At 46.4% G+C, this 17,851-nt stretch overlaps 1 protein-coding gene across 2 annotated transcripts; it reads left to right on the forward strand.

Annotated features, from left to right (window-relative positions):
* Positions 1-1,626: 1,626 nt before the first annotated feature.
* LOC121575236 (GATA-binding factor 2) lies at positions 1,627-13,547 on the forward strand. 2 transcript variants are annotated; one of them, XM_041888204.2, is made up of 6 exons: positions 1,627-1,986; positions 2,399-2,915; positions 3,656-4,246; positions 7,736-7,893; positions 11,271-11,396; positions 11,958-13,547. In XM_041888204.2, the coding sequence occupies exons 2-6, from the start codon at positions 2,684-2,686 to the stop codon at positions 12,243-12,245; spliced, it is 1,395 nt and encodes a 464-aa protein (XP_041744138.1). In that variant the 5' UTR covers positions 1,627-1,986; positions 2,399-2,683; the 3' UTR covers positions 12,246-13,547. The 2 variants fall into 2 exon arrangements, with proteins under 2 accessions (XP_041744138.1, XP_041744139.1); XM_041888205.2 differs by having other exon boundaries at positions 1,629-1,986; positions 7,748-7,893.
* The last annotated feature ends 4,304 nt before the right edge of the window (positions 13,548-17,851 follow it).

Genomic DNA, 17,851 nt, shown 5'->3' on the forward strand with positions numbered 1-17,851 from the left:
CCTCCATCCAACCACCAGGAATGATGTTCACAACAAGAGTGCATTAAACATATTTTCTTCAGCTATGTTGTGCTCCCCCATGCTGTGTCCACTCCATAGTTCATCAGACTGCAGTTCTCTGCTTTATTGATTGTGTTTCAAATTAGACCCAAAGTGTTCTCTGTGGTCAAATCAAATCCCTGGTCGGGCTAGTGTGACCCAATCTCAGTCTCGCTGTCTTCTGTCGCCACTGGATCTATGTAGACATGTAGACTCTGTAGCTCAGCTGGTAGAGCACGGCGCTTGTAACGCCAAGGTAGTGGGTTCGATCCCCGGGACCACCCATACACAAAAAAAAAATGTATGCACGCATGACTGTAAGTCGCTTTGGATAAAAGCGTCTGCTAAATGGCATATTATTATTAATACTGCAGTCCTCCCAATAGAGTGTCTTTGAATTTATCCTTTGGGAGTTAAGCAGATCTCGTGCTACCCCATCTCCATATACTCCTTTTATTAAAAGTTCATTTTCTGATTATAATTTTTTTCTCCTCTAAAGATGCAGTGAGGTCCGGGAGCGGCATCAGATAGGCGGCTAGTTGGTGGGACAGGGCCTCGAGCTCCCTCCTCACATTATTCCCTGTCGTTCATATTCACTCTACCGCCTATAGACTGCTCACACACACGCACACAAAAAAAACGAAGAAAATAAACACTAAAGTTGTGCACTGTGACTTTACTAGGATTAGCGGACCATATAGATGTCTGTAGCAGTGGCAAAACAATTTTTTGCAGCATCTCCGCTTTGGCAGAAAAGGTAGTTGTATAATTAATAACAGTATCTTGCAGGATTCAATAGTTGGAATTTAAAGAGTTGTTGCCCTGCCCCTTTCTCTGCAATTGCCATTCTAATGGAATCCAGAAAGAACAAAACCCTGTCCTCAAACATTTACATCAAAAGGTGCAAAGTTATGGGCAAAGACACAAAACATCCACATCAAATTCAATATTTGTCTTGTTCAAATAACATGGAAAACAACCACTTTTTGTGCAGTATTAATTTACCATCCTTACAAACCACTTAATGTAAATGTAATTACTGTATTGTACATAGGCTGGTCATCTAGGTTTGTACCTGTAGACTTTCCATCACCATGAAGAAAAACAATGCACAATACAGTAATTGAGTACATTGAGACATCAAGTGGTTTGTGATGATGTGATGTGATGATGTTGCTCAGTTGGTAGAGTATGGCGCTTGCTAATGCAAGGGTTGTGGGTTTGATTCCCATGGGAACCAGTCTGAAAATGTATGTAATCACTACTGTAAGTTGCTTTAGATAAGAGTGTCTACTAAAATAGAAAAGGAATGAATAGACAATTTCAGTTTTCACATTGAAATAAGTTGCATTTGCAAAGTATTTCAAGAAACTGGAAAACATATATCAAACAACTATTTTTATATTCCACAAGTATTATCAGATTAACTGTTTTGTACAGATAATTATCAGATTCAAATTACAAATGCTGGTAAATGGTGTGGGAGGTGGCCCGGGGCTGCATAACTAATAAGGTGACCCTGTTGATTAATATGTTCTGGGATAAGACAAGTATACAGGGGCCAGGGCTGTCCGCTGGCTGGTGCCTGGGATGGAGAGGGGAATGGCATGGTGATTCTGCCGAGGCAGTTGTCAGAATTGGCAAAGGCAGAATCCAATTGGCTGTCTCGGGGTCAACGCTGAAGTCAACACCCCGCCCCTGCGCGCATGACTTGGAATTCACTGGCGCCAGTGCTGACAGTTCTTACAGCTGCATGTCGCTAAAGGCGTATCCGTCTCCACCGGAGTTTACTCAGCCGATAACCCTGCACCAAAATCAAGGAAAAATAGACCAAACATATTCCGTATAAGTTGAGTCAATACAGGAAAGGAAAATACATTTGCTAACTGGAGGAGAATTCTACCAAAGGGGCTTGAAATCGGAATAACCAAGCCTGAGACAGACAAGGTATTTGCATAAAATATATATTATTTTCTTCCCAAATTGTGTGAAGAAAACAAATGACTTCTTCCGCTCTGTAAGAAATGTAACAGTTTGTTCTGAGTGGGCTATTGACGATGATTAGTTTACTAGCCTATTATGACGAGTATGCATGGTTTCAAAAGTCCTTATCTGTGCGCGTTACGGTGAGGATGGGTCGGTGATTTCAGGTTCCTCGGAATGGGAGTGGGTTGGGACGAGTGACTCGAGGTCTTTATCTTATGTTGCATCTTTACATACATCACTTACAAATCGCACCTAAAAAGAAGCAGCCTCCCCGAATTATTCTCTTAGGACTGGACGGCCATACAAAGAAAACCACGCAACACCTTGTAAATGCCTCTGATATATGAACATCCTATTTTTGGTTGTATTACAGGTGTCCAGTGTCAAACACTCCCCGATGCCTGTTGAAGAAGGAGAGAGACAAGAGGATCTCATCCGACTACGAGTGAGGACCGACGTATAGGAGATTGACGAGCGAAAATTCTCTACACATTTATGTTTTGTTTTCCACAATAGCAGGAATTTTTTTTCAGGAGAGGGAGATTAGTTTTATAAAAGACAAAGCGGAGGACGGTTCAGGAACACGCTGTCCTCTCCCTAGAGAGGCCCCTCTTCTCTTTTCACCCTGTTTGCCCAACACGGAGAGACCCACACAGACATGGATATAGCGGCTGATCCGCCTCGGTGGATGCACCACCACGCCGTGCTGAACGGCCAACACCCGGATTCTCACCACCCCGGCCTTTCGCACAACTACATGGAGCCCACCGCACAACTTCTGCCCCCGGACGAGGTGGATGTTTTCTTTAACCATCTTGACTCGCAGGGAAACCCGTACTACCACAACTCCGCTCATGCACGGGCCAGAGTGTCCTACAGTCAAGCTCACGGTAAGACCTCATTCACTTTCCTAAACAACTTAATTATCAGGATAAAGCAGGAATTATCGTAGGCATATTCATGTATTTTCTCAAAGCAATAAAAAATCCGTGAAGGCTCCTTTACGCATTAATGTGGGTGGGTTGAAATACATCGGTTTGATAGGCGTAATAGTTGAACTTGCAATATTGTCTGATAGAGAGCATGCTATAAAGCTGCATTTGCATGGGATAACAAAAATGTTAGGAAGTGAATGAGACCATTAAATGTTGTGGACATGAGAGCAATTCAGCTGATGACAAAAATAAGGAAATTAAAGTAAAATAAATGTAACTTTCTGGACTGAAGAACTAGTCAAATAAACAAGGAGTGAGAAACTATCGAAGAATAAATAGCTAAAAGGGTGTCATGTATTTGTGCTTGGGTCAAGCGAAAGAGGCTCCAGTGCACTTACCAGACCCCATGTCTTTGTTACATCGTTATCATTGACAATAAAGTATCAAGATGACTCAAAACGAGAGAAAAAATATTTCTGTAGTTATAGTGTAGTTTTGTCTGAATACCTGCCAAATGCATTTTGTGCCCCTCACGAATCGAATAATTCCTTTAAGCACGCTGCGTCAACAGGTGAAGGACTTCGGTGTCCCAACTTTCTGCAATCCTATGACATCACATCATCAATTAGAGTTGTAACATTATTAGCCTGTTTGTGTATTCCATCTATGAACATATTATTCAACTCTGCTTACAGCTCGCTTCGCTGGGGGTCAGGTCTGCCGGCCACATCTCCTCCATAGCCCGGGGATTTCATGGCTAGAGCCCGGCAAAGCAGCCCTCTCAGCGGCCCACCATCATAACGCATGGGCGGTCAGCCACTTCAGCAAGACCGGGCTGCATGCCTCAGGCTCCGGGGCTCATGGTGGCCTATACCCCTGCAGCAACAACGCCAGCACGGCCTCGGCCTCCTCATTAACGCCCGCGTCCCATTCGAGTCCACATCTCTACAGTTTTCCCCCTACCCCGCCAAAAGATGTCTCCCCAGACCCCGGGGCCGCCTCTCCCTCATCCTCTACCCCGAGAATGGACGAGAAGGAGTCTATCAAGTACCAAATGTCAATTTCTGACGGCATGAAGATGGAGGGTTCCAGTCCTCTCCGGAGCAGCCTGGCCTCAATGAGCGCACAGACCCCCTCCACCCACCACCCCATACCGACCTACCCCACATACTCTCTCCCAGCAGCGCATGACTACGGGGGAAGTCTCTTCCACCCTGGCAGCCTGCTCGGAGGATCATCCTCCAGCTTCACCCCGAAATGTAAAAGCAAAACTCGGTCGTGCTCAGGTGAGTCTCATCTTATCTCTAAAATGTGGATAGCCTATTTCAAAAGTTTGTGTTACAGAGTAAAATGATGATGAAATTATCATTTTATATTATTATTATTATTATTACATTTACATTTACATCATTTAGCAGACGCTCTTATCCAGAGCGACTTACACATTGGTGCATTTTATTATTATTATTATTATTATTATTATGACAGAACACAGTGAAATTATGTTATTGGATATCGGCTTTATAGGCTATATTTAGGGTATCTTGGCATTATAACAGATTTTTTGTTATCTAAGCCCATAATTTAGCTAAAAAACAAATAGCCTATATTAAAACAAGAATAATATGAACGTGTATTGAATTACTGCCATGCACTCTACAAACACCGTTTAAACTAAAAACTAAAACTTAGGTTATTTTTAGACCAAACAATATAAGATACCTATGTAGATATAAATATAGCCTAAATAAAATAAAAATATATAATAGCTAGCCTAGGATTTTTATGTATATTTTTATGAATGTATATATTAAGGCCTATGCATTTAAACTTTTTGTTTAAATGCATGCGTAAATATTCCCCAATGTAGGCTATTCTATAAGGCTGGTAATGTTTCTGAATGAAACGTCCATGGCATTTTCAAAACTCCCAGTTTAATGCAATTTGATTTACTCCGTTACCAAACTTTCCATAAACGTCCTTAGAAAACAGGACAAAATGGGATGACAATATGCAATATCATCATAATTAGCTTTGACGTGGAAGTAGGAGTGGTGTGCAGGGAATAATTGGGCTGAGGTTACATCATGCATGTATGTTGTCATAACTCCTTTCATAGCTCTTTTCACACACACCGGATTCTTTCGTCGCCACAACACAATCCGCCTCAAAAGAACCAGTAGGAAGCTGTAGGCCCCTACACACTCATACACCTAAAGCAGTGATATCCACATAATAGTAATTCTGTATGTGAATTGCTTTGCATAGCCTATGGATCAAGAATGGTATCTCAAAAAAAGGACACAAACAGATATTATAGTTAACTATAATTAATATACTAATTATATACATAAAAGGTTATCAATAACTGTTTATTTGTTATGGTGTGGGGGTGGACAGATACAACAATAAGAGGTGGTGTGAGGTTAAGCTATACTGTGTCTCCTTCGACGATTTTTTTCTAGCCTAATTTATGCAACCACGTTTTTAAACAGTAGGCATACCTTTTCCTCTTTATCTGCATGTTTTTTTCTCCAATACAAATCGGTAATATCAACAGATATATGCCTAATGTAATTATAATGATAATGTAGGCTTAGCCTAATAATTATAAGAAACCATGCGTATTGTAAGCTGTGAAGACATAAAACGATCCCAGTGTCCCAGGCCTGAGTAATGTACGTGCGGCCAGGCTACTTTATTTGGTTGGAAAGACAGGGAATGCATACTGCCTCGCTTCAAGCACACACCCAAGCCCTGTCGTTCGGCTGAGCGCGGGCCCGCTTCGGCTGACACGTTTATTATCCTCTTTTGTAAACCGCGACTCAATTACGCTCGAGCTGGCACGCCCTTGAGAACGGTGAACTGGATACAGCCCGGAGGTGTGAAAAGAAGATCCACTCGAGCATTTGGGCCAAAAAAACTCAGTATTTACAATCAGCCGTTTCTTTGTTACATAATACAGCATTGTCGAGACTGACATTTGACGACTCTAGACAGAGCTGATTGCCCTCAAGCAGCCCCCTATCTTATAACCGGCTCCCTTTTACTGAGCAGCAGTATTAATTTGTTAGAGAAAGAAAGCGCCAACAAAAAATCAATTCACAATTTTTCATAACTAAGGATTAGTTGTCTCAACATAAACCCCAAGAGTAGTCCTAAAAATAAAACCCCACATCTGTCAGTGTGCTATTATGGTCATTCTCAGACAAAGGCACAACTTCCATCATCAAGACCCAGATAGTTGTTTGGCAGTGGATCCTCATCACTGATAGATTTATGTGTTAGGGGCTCTCCCTGACATGCAGGAATAGACTGTCATGTTACTATTATTTTTTTATTTGTGGGAATGTCAAGTATTGGTGGCTTGCAGGACCATAGAACGCTATAGCATCACACTATTCTGGTGGAGTCCCTACTCATGCATACCTTAGAGGCACTTCCTGTTTGACTAACCCTAATCCAGGCCCCCTTCCTCTCTCTCTCCATCTCAGTCTCCCCCTTTTTTCTCTCCCTCCTTCTCTGGCTGTCCATACTCAGCATTATGTGGAGCCACCAACAGAGGCAAAGGCCCACAAGTATGTTAGTATTACCTCTACTAGTCTAGACTGACAATCCGATCCACATTATAAGCAGCACAAATATTTCAAAATGACTACCTTAGTTTGCACTGTGGTTAGGTTACTTTCAATAAGGAATGGTCATCATTCCTAAGAATTCCGATGTAAAGTGAGTCAGAGCAGGCTATTGTTTAGCCTATATAATGATGAGCTGATGAGGCTGAGAGAGGAACAGGGAGATGTTGATCATCAGACCATCTTTGCCACATGTACACGCACGCACAGACTCACACCCACTAAAGCAGGGATCATCAACTAGATTCAGCCGTGGGCCGATTTTTTCTTTAGTGGATGGTCGGGGGGCCGGAACATGATTACAAATAATTTGTAGAATCCAAATTGACTGCAAGAAGCCCAAACAGATATAATGTTTGCCAAAAACCTTGCTTACATTTGTATACGATCAAGTGTCTGTCTATTATGCGTGGGAATACTTGGGAACAGATTTCTTAAATTAAAATCACTTGGAGCTGATTTCCTGGTGTTTTTACAGTCTTCTGTGTAAAAACATTATTTATTAATTTTTTGCTCAGAACACTTTGGGGGCCAAATAAAACCACCCGTGTGCCAAATTCCGCCCGCGGGCCACCAGTTGAGGAACCCTGCACTAAAGGTTGTATATCTGGGGAGGAAAATCATTGCAATCACAGCAAAATGTAGAGAAACATGAGAGACAGCCTACATTTCACTGTGGGTGTATGGGTGCCCCTGTCTGAAACATGCCTGGGTCCCAGCTGACCCAAAACTGACCCAAAACTGACAGGGAGGAACTTAACCAGATCAAATGGAACAAAGCCTGGCGGCAGCATTTTCATGTTGTTATTCCAAGAGTCTGCAGAGGGTTAAACACACACTCTCTTTCACACAAACTTCAGACCAAAAATACACAGCCTTCTCATATAAACAGGAATTCAAGAACAGAACTAGAGAATGGAACTTAGAAACTAAAAATTGATTCTCAAAACTTTTCCCATGCTTCTGTGCACCTAATATAAAAATATGCAGTCCTCGCATAGTTTTTCAGACTAACTAACATAACATTTTCAAAATTGTACATGCCACTGCTACAGGTTACATAATTGTTATGTATGATAAATGTGTCATTAGAGTTGACAGGTTAATTTTATAAATGTCCCTGTGGTCTCTCTCCACCTGCATGCTGCTCAGAGGGGCGTGAGTGTGTCAACTGTGGAGCCACCTCTACCCCCCTGTGGCGACGGGATGGTACGGGCCACTACTTGTGCAACGCCTGCGGACTCTACCACAAGATGAACGGTCAGAACCGACCCCTCATCAAGCCCAAACGCAGACTGGTGAGTACCCCGGGACCACCAAACCACACACACACATACATACACAAACACACACACCCACACAAACACAAACACACCCACACAAACACACACACCCACACAAACACCCACCCACACAAACACACGTGGAGTGCGGAGATGGGAGGGGGCAAAAAAAAGCACAAGGTTGGGGGAGAGGGGCGAGGAGGGCCATGATTCCAGGAAAGTTATATTTTCCCAATCAGTTTCCGGGAATTGTGTTTCCCACTCACCCCTTTGCTCCCGTACACAGGCTGTTAGCGGAGTGCGGCTATCTGTGTTGTTTCTGCTATCATTATTGCTGCTACTTCTGATACTGCTACTGATACCACAGAGCCACAGGCCTCTCTATCAACCCTCACTATACAGCTCACGGTGACTGTCTGCTGTGGAGGCTGTATGAGCGACTGGTGCACTGCACGCTTTGTGTTATTAAGTCACTTTATAGGTAATAGAAGAAAGGAAACATTGTGTGTTTATTTTCTCTGTGAGTGAATATATGCGACTGGTGTGCAACACACTTGTAAATGGAAATCTCTCTGTCTTTCTCTTAGCCAAATACTGGACTGGGCCTTCTTGCTGCTTGGCTGATATCACATTGTGTACTTCTCATCATGAACTCATTTCAACATCAATGTTGTGTTTTCCTCAGAGGGCAGCAGCCAGGTCAGATCCAGACTGATATAGCCCAGTCACACAGCAGTTCAATGGACTATGTAAATGTTGTCATTACTGAAAATAGTATTTCCAGACTTAATGTGCTGGTGACTCTATTGATTGCAAAAAATAAAAACAATCATTTGTTGGGGTTAAATGTTAAAAGCTATTATTTTCAAATAACAGCAGCTATCTATAGCCCTGAGCTAACCAGACTTTAAAGCACTTGGCCTCAACAACAACAAACACGCAATGAAGATGGCACCTATGAAACTCTGCAATGGAGGGAACTGATATGACCCAATGAGATATAGATTTGCATCAAATACGAAAAACAAAGAAATATGATTCTCCACGCCCTGTTGACAGATAAATGTGGACCTAAAAAATGATATGCATAAATGACAAAATCTCTCGATTCAACCTGTGATCTGAATATTTCCTGTAACATTTCGAATAGCCCACAGTAGTCTACCGTTCGCGGGCGTAAACCTATTTGCATGTGGCCTAATACATCAATAGCATAATAATATTAATGATAATAATATTAATAATAATTATAACGTTATTAATAATTATATTAATAATTATTATAATGGAAGAAATCATGTAAAACAGCATTTAATAATAACCATAACCATTTTTATTTCACTGAGCTAATTTCACTACTAGGCTTATAAACTCTTGATAATTGATATATTCTAGCAACTCGTGGTTGATTTTTGCAAGAGTATTTTTTCCACGCCCCTCTTGAATAAATAGGGGGTTTGCAGAAATAGAGACATTACTATAAAACACACGTCAGTAAAGTTACGTTAAACCAACGTCGAATAGACCTTGAATTGACGTCTGTGCCCAGTGGGCCTATTTTCTGCAAATTCGTATTTGGAATTTGGATGTATGCCTAATTATCGTACGCCTGTTCAAATTATTTACGAATCGGTTCCCAAATGTCTCAGGATGCATAATACGATTATTAATCTATTAATCAAAGGTTACGGATAATAGTATTGAAACGCATTAATAGTTGAGACACAAATAGATTATTTAGGCCTACATATTTAATGTCGACTGCGTTTGTTTAAGGACCATCCTAGAGATCATATAATCCGGTGCGCATCTTGATAAGAGAATGGGGGAGATATGGCTGAGGCAAATGCAGACAGACTATTGACATTCAGCCGACAGCATAAAGACTGCACTGATCTGAATCAGCCAATGCAGGCTATACAAAAAGCATCACCGACGAGACTCCGTTTGATTTTGGACTGTAGGCCTATTTAGAGAGTCTAGAGACCCGTTTTTAGATTATTCTGAAACATTTGACTTGAGCTGTTTTACATTGTAAGCAGAAACGCCATTTAGGCCTAGGCTATGAATCTTTGGGCCTTGAAAAATACTTTGAAGTCCAAAGCATATACCTGGTCTATAATCAATATAGCTTAAACCTGCATAAAAAGCATAATAAAGTTTCATAATTTTCCCTTTGTCTGAAAAATCCAGTCGTTATTTTTCTCCATTAGTCAGTAGCGGGTGCGTTTGTAGCCTACTTTTCAGCTCGCGTGTTTTCAGTGCTCGCGCAGGGGCCTTCCAGTCGTTTCCTATCCGGATATCTGCCGGTACCGATAAGGAAGCAAGGCCAACACGTGTTTCCGTCCGTCGCGCGCTAGTACACTTACTTTTCTATAGCAGTGGTCAAGCAGGCCAGTCCTCAATTTATAGGATAGAGTAAAGCGATTAGCACAACATTTAAGTACACGTTATGTGCACAGAAAACAAGCAATGGAGAGCTAGATGCATGCAGGGCGCGCAGGGGAGGTGAAATAAATGGATATATGTCCTGCTACCTGTGGGACCAAGGCTAGGGCTCCAGCCTCGACTTGTAGACTTCTTTACTAGGAAGTTTGTTTATATAGGGCAATTTTGACACCATTTGGGTAATTTTCTACTTGACTCACTAGAGAGGTATTTTGCATTAATGCATGTTTTAAGATTATCTTTAGGTGTGTAGGCCCATGCACTATTCTGGTTGAGGGTTCAGATTACCATATTTTGCTGTAGGGGTCTACTTACGTTTTATGTGTGTAAATGTCTCATATTAAGTGTGAAGAATCCATCTGTAATGGCAGGGGATCGCACAGGCTGCCTGGACACTGGAGGGCCTATGGCCCCCCTCGCTACCTAATCTCTATTCAATAGCAATGCTTTGCATCTGAGAGGAAGACCTTTGATAGTCAGTGTTCATCAGTGTACTACTGTGTCTGTGAAATTAAAAATATTTCACATGCTGGTAGAAAACTGTAGCCAATATAGACAACCCATTACTTTCTTATATGATCTATTCAGCATGACTTTTATAGTGACCCCTGTTACTATTTGGTGTATTTGATAAATATTCTGTCAGGGAATGTAAAGACGGGATACCTTTTTATTGCATAATTCAGTCATTATTGAAACGCATTGCAATAAACTATCACACAATATGAATTCATTTCTGTAATCATATGCAAATCTATAACTATAAGGAACAATGTCCATCTAAAACGGCATGGAATATTATATGTTTTCTCGGCTCCTGGCAGCTGATATACAAATACTATACATACCGCCTGGCACTAATGTCATTCCCAACCTATGCTTTCATGTGTTATGTGTCCGTGCTGTTGTGGTCTAATAAAGGCTTTCTTCATGTTTCCCTCCAGTCTGCGGCCAGACGAGCCGGCACCTGTTGCGCTAACTGTCAGACGACCACCACCACACTGTGGAGGCGCAATGGCAACGGAGACCCCGTGTGCAACGCCTGCGGCCTTTACTACAAGCTGCACAACGTAAGTCTTTCACTGCTGCCAGCCTGGCCAGCCTGACCGCCAGCCCTTACCCACACGTAGCCAGCCAGGTCAAGAAGACGAAAAGGTTGAATTTATTGGAAAAGGATAAGAAAGAGGGATAGGGAGACAGGGAAGGAGGGAGGGATGGAGAGATGGATGCAGAGCTTGGCCCCTTAGACACACTGGGCCCTGTTGGTGTTTTCTTTCTTTGTGCTTGATTATTTCCATGGTAGGCGTCATCCCCTTGAGACTCACAATGGTGGGACTGTTATTCAGACAGACCAACTGCATCTGTTCAAATGAGGCATAACTGTTGAAGTTTAAGCCTTGGTGTATTGCCATGTATTACATTGAATATGGCCTTGGTTTAGGGAGTAAGCTGCGTACCGTTTCTGCATTTAGAAAAAAAGACAAATAACTGTATCTAGAGTTCTCATAATAAATAATATGGTTATTCCTGTACATAGTCCATTCAATTCAAACATATTGAGTTGATTATAAACCCTTAGCACCATCCCAACCCGGTCACTCATCTCTCCCTCCATCCCCTTCTCCCTACAGGTGAACCGGCCTCTGACCATGAAGAAGGAAGGGATCCAGACACGCAACCGCAAGATGTCCAACAAGTCCAAGAAGGGCAGGCGGGGCAGCGACGGTTACGAGGAGCTGTCTAAGTGCATGCACGACAAGTCCTCTCCTTTCAGCGCTTCCTCCCTGGCTGGACACATGACCCACATGGGCCACCTGCCCCCCTTCAGCCACGCCGGACACATGCTGCCCACCCCCACACCCATACACCCCTCCTTCGGCCACCCCCACCACTCCAACATGGTCACCGCCATGGGCTGAGCTGGGGAGGACGGGGAGGCACAGGGGAAGTGAGGATTGTTAAATTTTCTAATGGGGGTTGAGGGTCGTATAGGCCTCTTGCTTGAGGACAATGTGTATAATGTTAAAGACATGCATTTGATGTGTCTGTGTTAATTGTCTTGCTGTATAGAGAGAATGTAAAGGGTACGGGGGGGAGTATGGGGGAACCAGGCAGCATCCACTGATGGGTGGGGTGGGGGTGGGCTATTTTACTCTCTATTAGGTACCTGCTTAGAACAGAGATAGACTACACCTCACCTCCACCCACCCCCATGCATATACCATCCCCTCCCACCTCGCCCCCGTCCTGCTGCAGTGGTATGTGCCGAGCAGGTCTGTAGTAACTGTGAATATTGTAAATGTGTGAGATACGAGGATGGTGAAGACAGCTTTGGGGCGAAGACAGAGCAATTCCCTTCACACCATTTAATAAATATATGCTGGATTTCTGCTCATGGACTTCTACTATTTTTAATGGACATTACAAATAAAAAAAAGAAACAAGGAAAAAAAAAAGTTTATAAAGCTTAATTTGAAACAGTATATTATTCAAGTCATTATTATTATTGTTGTTATTATTGTTATTCAGATAATTTATTTTCACTCTGCCTTTTTCCTTTTTCTTTCACCTGAAACATTATGGATATTGTTATCACCATTTCTATCATTATAAATATATTTTTAGCTGAAGCGCTTTCTCTGAGCTGTTAAACTATTTCCTCTTAATGAAAATAAAGGAATCAAGTTTAATTCTGCCAACTGCTCCCTCTTTACATGAACCCTTAGTGAATGAGAGGGCTGTGTGTTTAAAACCTTCAGCAAGGAGACAGAGAGAGAGATTCACAGAGCAGAGAAATAGATTGAATAAAACAGATACCCAGTATTTGCCATGTCTGCTGCCACATTGGATACGTCATACAGAAAATCTGATGTTATTGTTGGAATAATAAGCTAATTTACACATTAACACACGCAACATATCTGTTCTATCAATCCTATTTCTATGTTTGGGATAGTCTTATTGACCTTTGTCCTGTTCTACATTACCTAGGCCTCTCCTGTTCCATCAGTGTTGTCATGGTGATGGGCAGTAGCCTGTACCTCTCAGTTTCTCTGTGGTGTGTGTCTCTGTGTCACAGCACAGCTTTGATTTGCTGCCTCTCTACCTAACAGATAGAAACCCACACACCTGCTCGCTATTACCTGTCCAAAACCATTATAACCTGACAATCTGGATGCTATTACATACTGATGATAATAAAGAAACCTTGTAAACATGAATGAGACTTCTCTGAGACTTATTTTCCCCATGAGAGATTCAGGATTCAACACACACGCACACACACGCTCACGCACACACACACACACACACACACACCGTATAGCAGGGTTCCCCAACTGGCTGCCTGTAGGTGATTTTATTTAATTTTTTTATTGAAATTTTTGCTCATAAAATACTAAAAACACCAGCAAATCAGCTCCAAGTGATTTTCATTGTGGAAATCTTTTCCAAAGTATTGCCATGCATAATATAGATATATGTGATCATATACAAATATAAGCAAGTTTTGAAATGATTATGTTTTAGTCAAATATTATATCTGTTAGGGCTGGTTGATTTGCAGTTTACAAATTATTAGTAATTATGTTCCGGCCTCCTGACCATCCGCTCAATAAAAAAATTGTCCGGCGCCTGAATCTAGTTGATGATCCCTGCCTTATAGCATAAACTGTGAATGGGAATGGGTGAGGAACAAATGATTTAGCTATGTGCCACTGCAGTAAGGGCAGGGGCCCTAAGCAAGATTTGTCTGCTTAGGGCATGTTTATTTAACTGATAAACACACGACAAAACAACAAACCAACGAAACGTGAAGTCCTAAGGCTAAACACAAAACAAGCCTCCACACGGAACAAGATCCCACAACTAACTAGTGCCAATAGGCTGCCTAAGTATGATCCCCAATCAGAGACAACGAGCGACACCTGTCTCTGATTGGGAATCACACCCGGCCAAACATAGATATACAACACCTAGACTGCAACATAGAAAACACAACATAGAATATACCCACCCTGACTCAACATATAAGAGTCCCCTGAGTCAAGTGGTGACAGTACCCCCCCCCAAAGGTGCGGACTCCAACCGCACAACCTTTACATAACAGGGTAGGGGCCGGGTGGGCATTCCGCCTCGGAGGCGGATCCGGCTCCGGGCGTGACAACCACATACTCTCCGCCTACCTATTGCGCCCCTGGTCTGGTCTGGACCTCGGCGCGCTGCTTCCCCTCTCCTTCCTCCCACGATACTCCAAGCCCTGTCTGGACCCTGGTGTGAGAGACCCCAAACCTGGAGAGGGGCTGACGTCTGGGTCTGGACTGAAACCGCTGACCGGAGCTGGACCGGGCGCCGGTGGAGCAGACCGCTCAGGCTCCGGACTGGAGCCGCTGACCGGAGCTGGACTGGGCACCGGTGGAGCCGCTGACCGGAGCTAGACTAGGCACCGGTGGAGCGGACTGCTCTGGCTCCGGAGTGGAGCCGCTGACCGGAGCTGGACTAGACCCCGGTGGAGCGGACTACTCTGGCTCCGGAGTGGAGTTGCTGACCGGAGCTGGATAAGGCACCGGTGGAGCGGACTGCTCTGGCTCCGGAGTGGAGCAGCTGACCGGTGCAGGACCAGACACCGGTGGAACGGGCACGGGCCGTGCCGGACTGGACACACACCCCACTGGCTTGGTGCGAGGAGCAGGAACAGGCCGGGCCGGACTGGGAACACGCACCACTGGCTTGGTGCGAGGAGCAGGAACGGGCCGGGCCGGACTGGCGACACGCACCACTGGCTTGGTGCGAGGAGCAGGAACAGGCCGGGCCGAACTGGGAACACGCACCACTGGCCTGGTGTGAGGAGCAGGAACGGGCCGGACCGGACTGGGAACACGCACCACTGGCTTGGAGCGAGGAGCAGGAACGGGCCGGGCCGGACTGGCGACACGCACCACTGGCTTGGTGCGAGGAGCAGGAACAGGCCGGGCCGGACTGGGGAACACGCACCACTGGCTTGGTGCGAGGAGCAGGAACGGGCCGGGCCGGACTGGGAACACGCACCATTGGCTTGGTGCGAGGAGCAGGAACAGGCCGGGCCGAACTGGGAACACGCACCACTGGCCTGGTGTGAGGAGCAGGAACGGGCCGGACCGGACTGGGAACACGCACCACTGGCTTGGAGCGAGGAGCAGGAACGGGCCGGGCCGGACTGGCGACACGCACCACTGGCTTGGTGCGAGGAGCAGGAACAGGCCGGGCCGGACTGGGAACACGCACCACTGGCTTGGTGCGAGGAGCAGGAACGTGCCGGGCCGGACTGGCGACACACAACACTGGCTTGGTGCGAGGAGCAGGAACGGGCCAGGCCGGACTGGGAACACGCACCACTGGCTTGGTGCGAGGAGCAGGAACAGGCCGAGCCGGACTGGGAACAAGCACCACTGGCTTGGTGCGAGGAGCAGGCACGGGCCGGGCCGGACTGGAGACACGCACCACTGGTCTGGTGCGAGGAGCAGGAACGGGCCGGGCCGGACTGGGGACACGCACCACTGGCTTGGTGCGAGGAGCAGGAACGGGCCGGGCCAGTCTGGCGACACGCACCACTGGCTTGGTGCGAGGAGCAGGAACGGGCCGGGCCGGACTGGCGACACGCACCACTGGCTTGTTGCGAGGAGCAGGAACAGGCCGGGCCGGACTGGGAACACGACCCACTGGCTTTGTGCAAGGAGCAGGAACGGGCCGGGCCGGACTGGCGACACGCACCACTGCCTTGGTGCAAGGAGCAGGAACGGGCCGGGCCGGACTGGCAACACGCACCACTGGCTTGGTGCGAGGAGCAGGAACAGGCCGGGCCGGACTGGGAACATGCACCACTGGCTTGGTGCGAGGAGCAGGAACGGGCTGGGCCGGACTGGGAACACGCACCACTGGCTTGGTGCGAGGAGCAGGCACGGGCCTGGCCGGACTGGAGACACGCACCACTGGTCTGGTGCGAGGAGCAGGAACGGGCCGGGCCGGACTGGGAACACGCACCACTGGCTTGGTGCGAGGAGCAGGAACGGGCCGGGCCGGACTGGCGACACGCACCACTGGCTTGGTGCGAGGAGCAGGAACAGGCCGGGCCGGACTGGGAACACGCACCACTGACTTGATGCAAGGAGCAGGAACGGGCCGGGCCGGACTGGCGACACGCACCACTGGCTTGGTGCGAGGAGCAGGAACAGGCCGGGCCGGACTGGGAACACGCACCACTGGCCTGGTGCGAGGAGTAGGAACGGGCCGGGCCGGACTGGGAACACGCACCACTGGCTTGGTGCGAGGAGCAGGAACGGGCTGGGCCGGACTGGCGACACGCACCACTGGCTTGGTGCGGGGAGCAGGAACGGGTCGTACCAGGCTGGCGATACGCACCACTGGCTTAATGCGGGGAGCAGGAACGGGCCGGACCGGACTGGGAACACGCACCACTGGCTTGGTGCGAGTAACAGGAATGGGCCGGACCGGACTGTGGAGGCGGACTGGAGGTCTGGAGCGGAGAGCTGGCACAACCCGTCCTGGCTGGCTGCCCACTTTCGCACGACACGTGTGGGGCGCTGGCACAGAACGCACTGGGCTGTGCATGCGCACTGGCGATACAGTGCGTTTCTCCGCATACCTGGGTTCCTCTATTAACCCCCGCTCCTTATGTTGCCTAACCAGCTCCTCTCTCCGTGCCTCTACTTCCTCCTTCTCCCTACGAGCCTCCTGCAGTGCCTCCTCTTGAATGGATCTCTCCCGCTCTATTCTAGCTATCAGCCCCCGTAATGTGGTGGCCTCCTCTCTTACCCTGCAGAACCGATCCTTCTCTCTCTCTCTGCACTCCTCCTCCAGTGAGGACTCCTCCGGGAGCCCCCACGAGTTAGGGAACAGACAATCATCGTCGTCGTCATCCTCCGACTCCTCAGTATAGAACTGTTCCCACTCTTCCTCCCATGGTCGTAGGGACTCAATCTGGAAACCCACCGGGTGCAGTGGTCGGGGCTCTTCTCTCTCGCTCCCCGACCACCCCTTTAGCCCCCCCAAAAAATGTTATTGGGGCTGCTTCTCGGGCTTCCTCCTCGGCCGGCTTCTGTGTTGCCGTTGCTCCTCTCCTGCCTGGGTTTCCTTCTTCGCCCAGGGTCCTTTTCCCGCAAATATCTCCTCCCAAGACCAAATCTTCCCCACCAGTGTCCAGGGTGTTCGGTCCTCCTGTGCACGCTGCTTGGTCCGTGTTTGGTGGGATCTTCTGTCACGTTCGTTTAAGGACGGGTCAGACCAAGGCGCAGCGTGAAATGCGTACATGTTTATTTCACCGATAAACACACAACAAAACAACAAACCAACGAAACGTGAAGTCCTAAGGCTAAACACAAAACAAGCCTCCACACGGAACAAGATCCCACAACTAACTAGTGCCAATAGGCTGCCTAAGTATGATCCCCAATCAGAGACAACAAGCGACAGCTGCCTCTGATTGGGAATCACACCCGGCCAAACATAGATATACAACACCTAGACTGCA

The sequence above is a fragment of the Coregonus clupeaformis genome, chromosome 10 (genome assembly GCF_020615455.1).
Source record: "Coregonus clupeaformis isolate EN_2021a chromosome 10, ASM2061545v1, whole genome shotgun sequence".
Classification (NCBI taxonomy): Eukaryota; Metazoa; Chordata; class Actinopteri; order Salmoniformes; family Salmonidae; genus Coregonus; species Coregonus clupeaformis.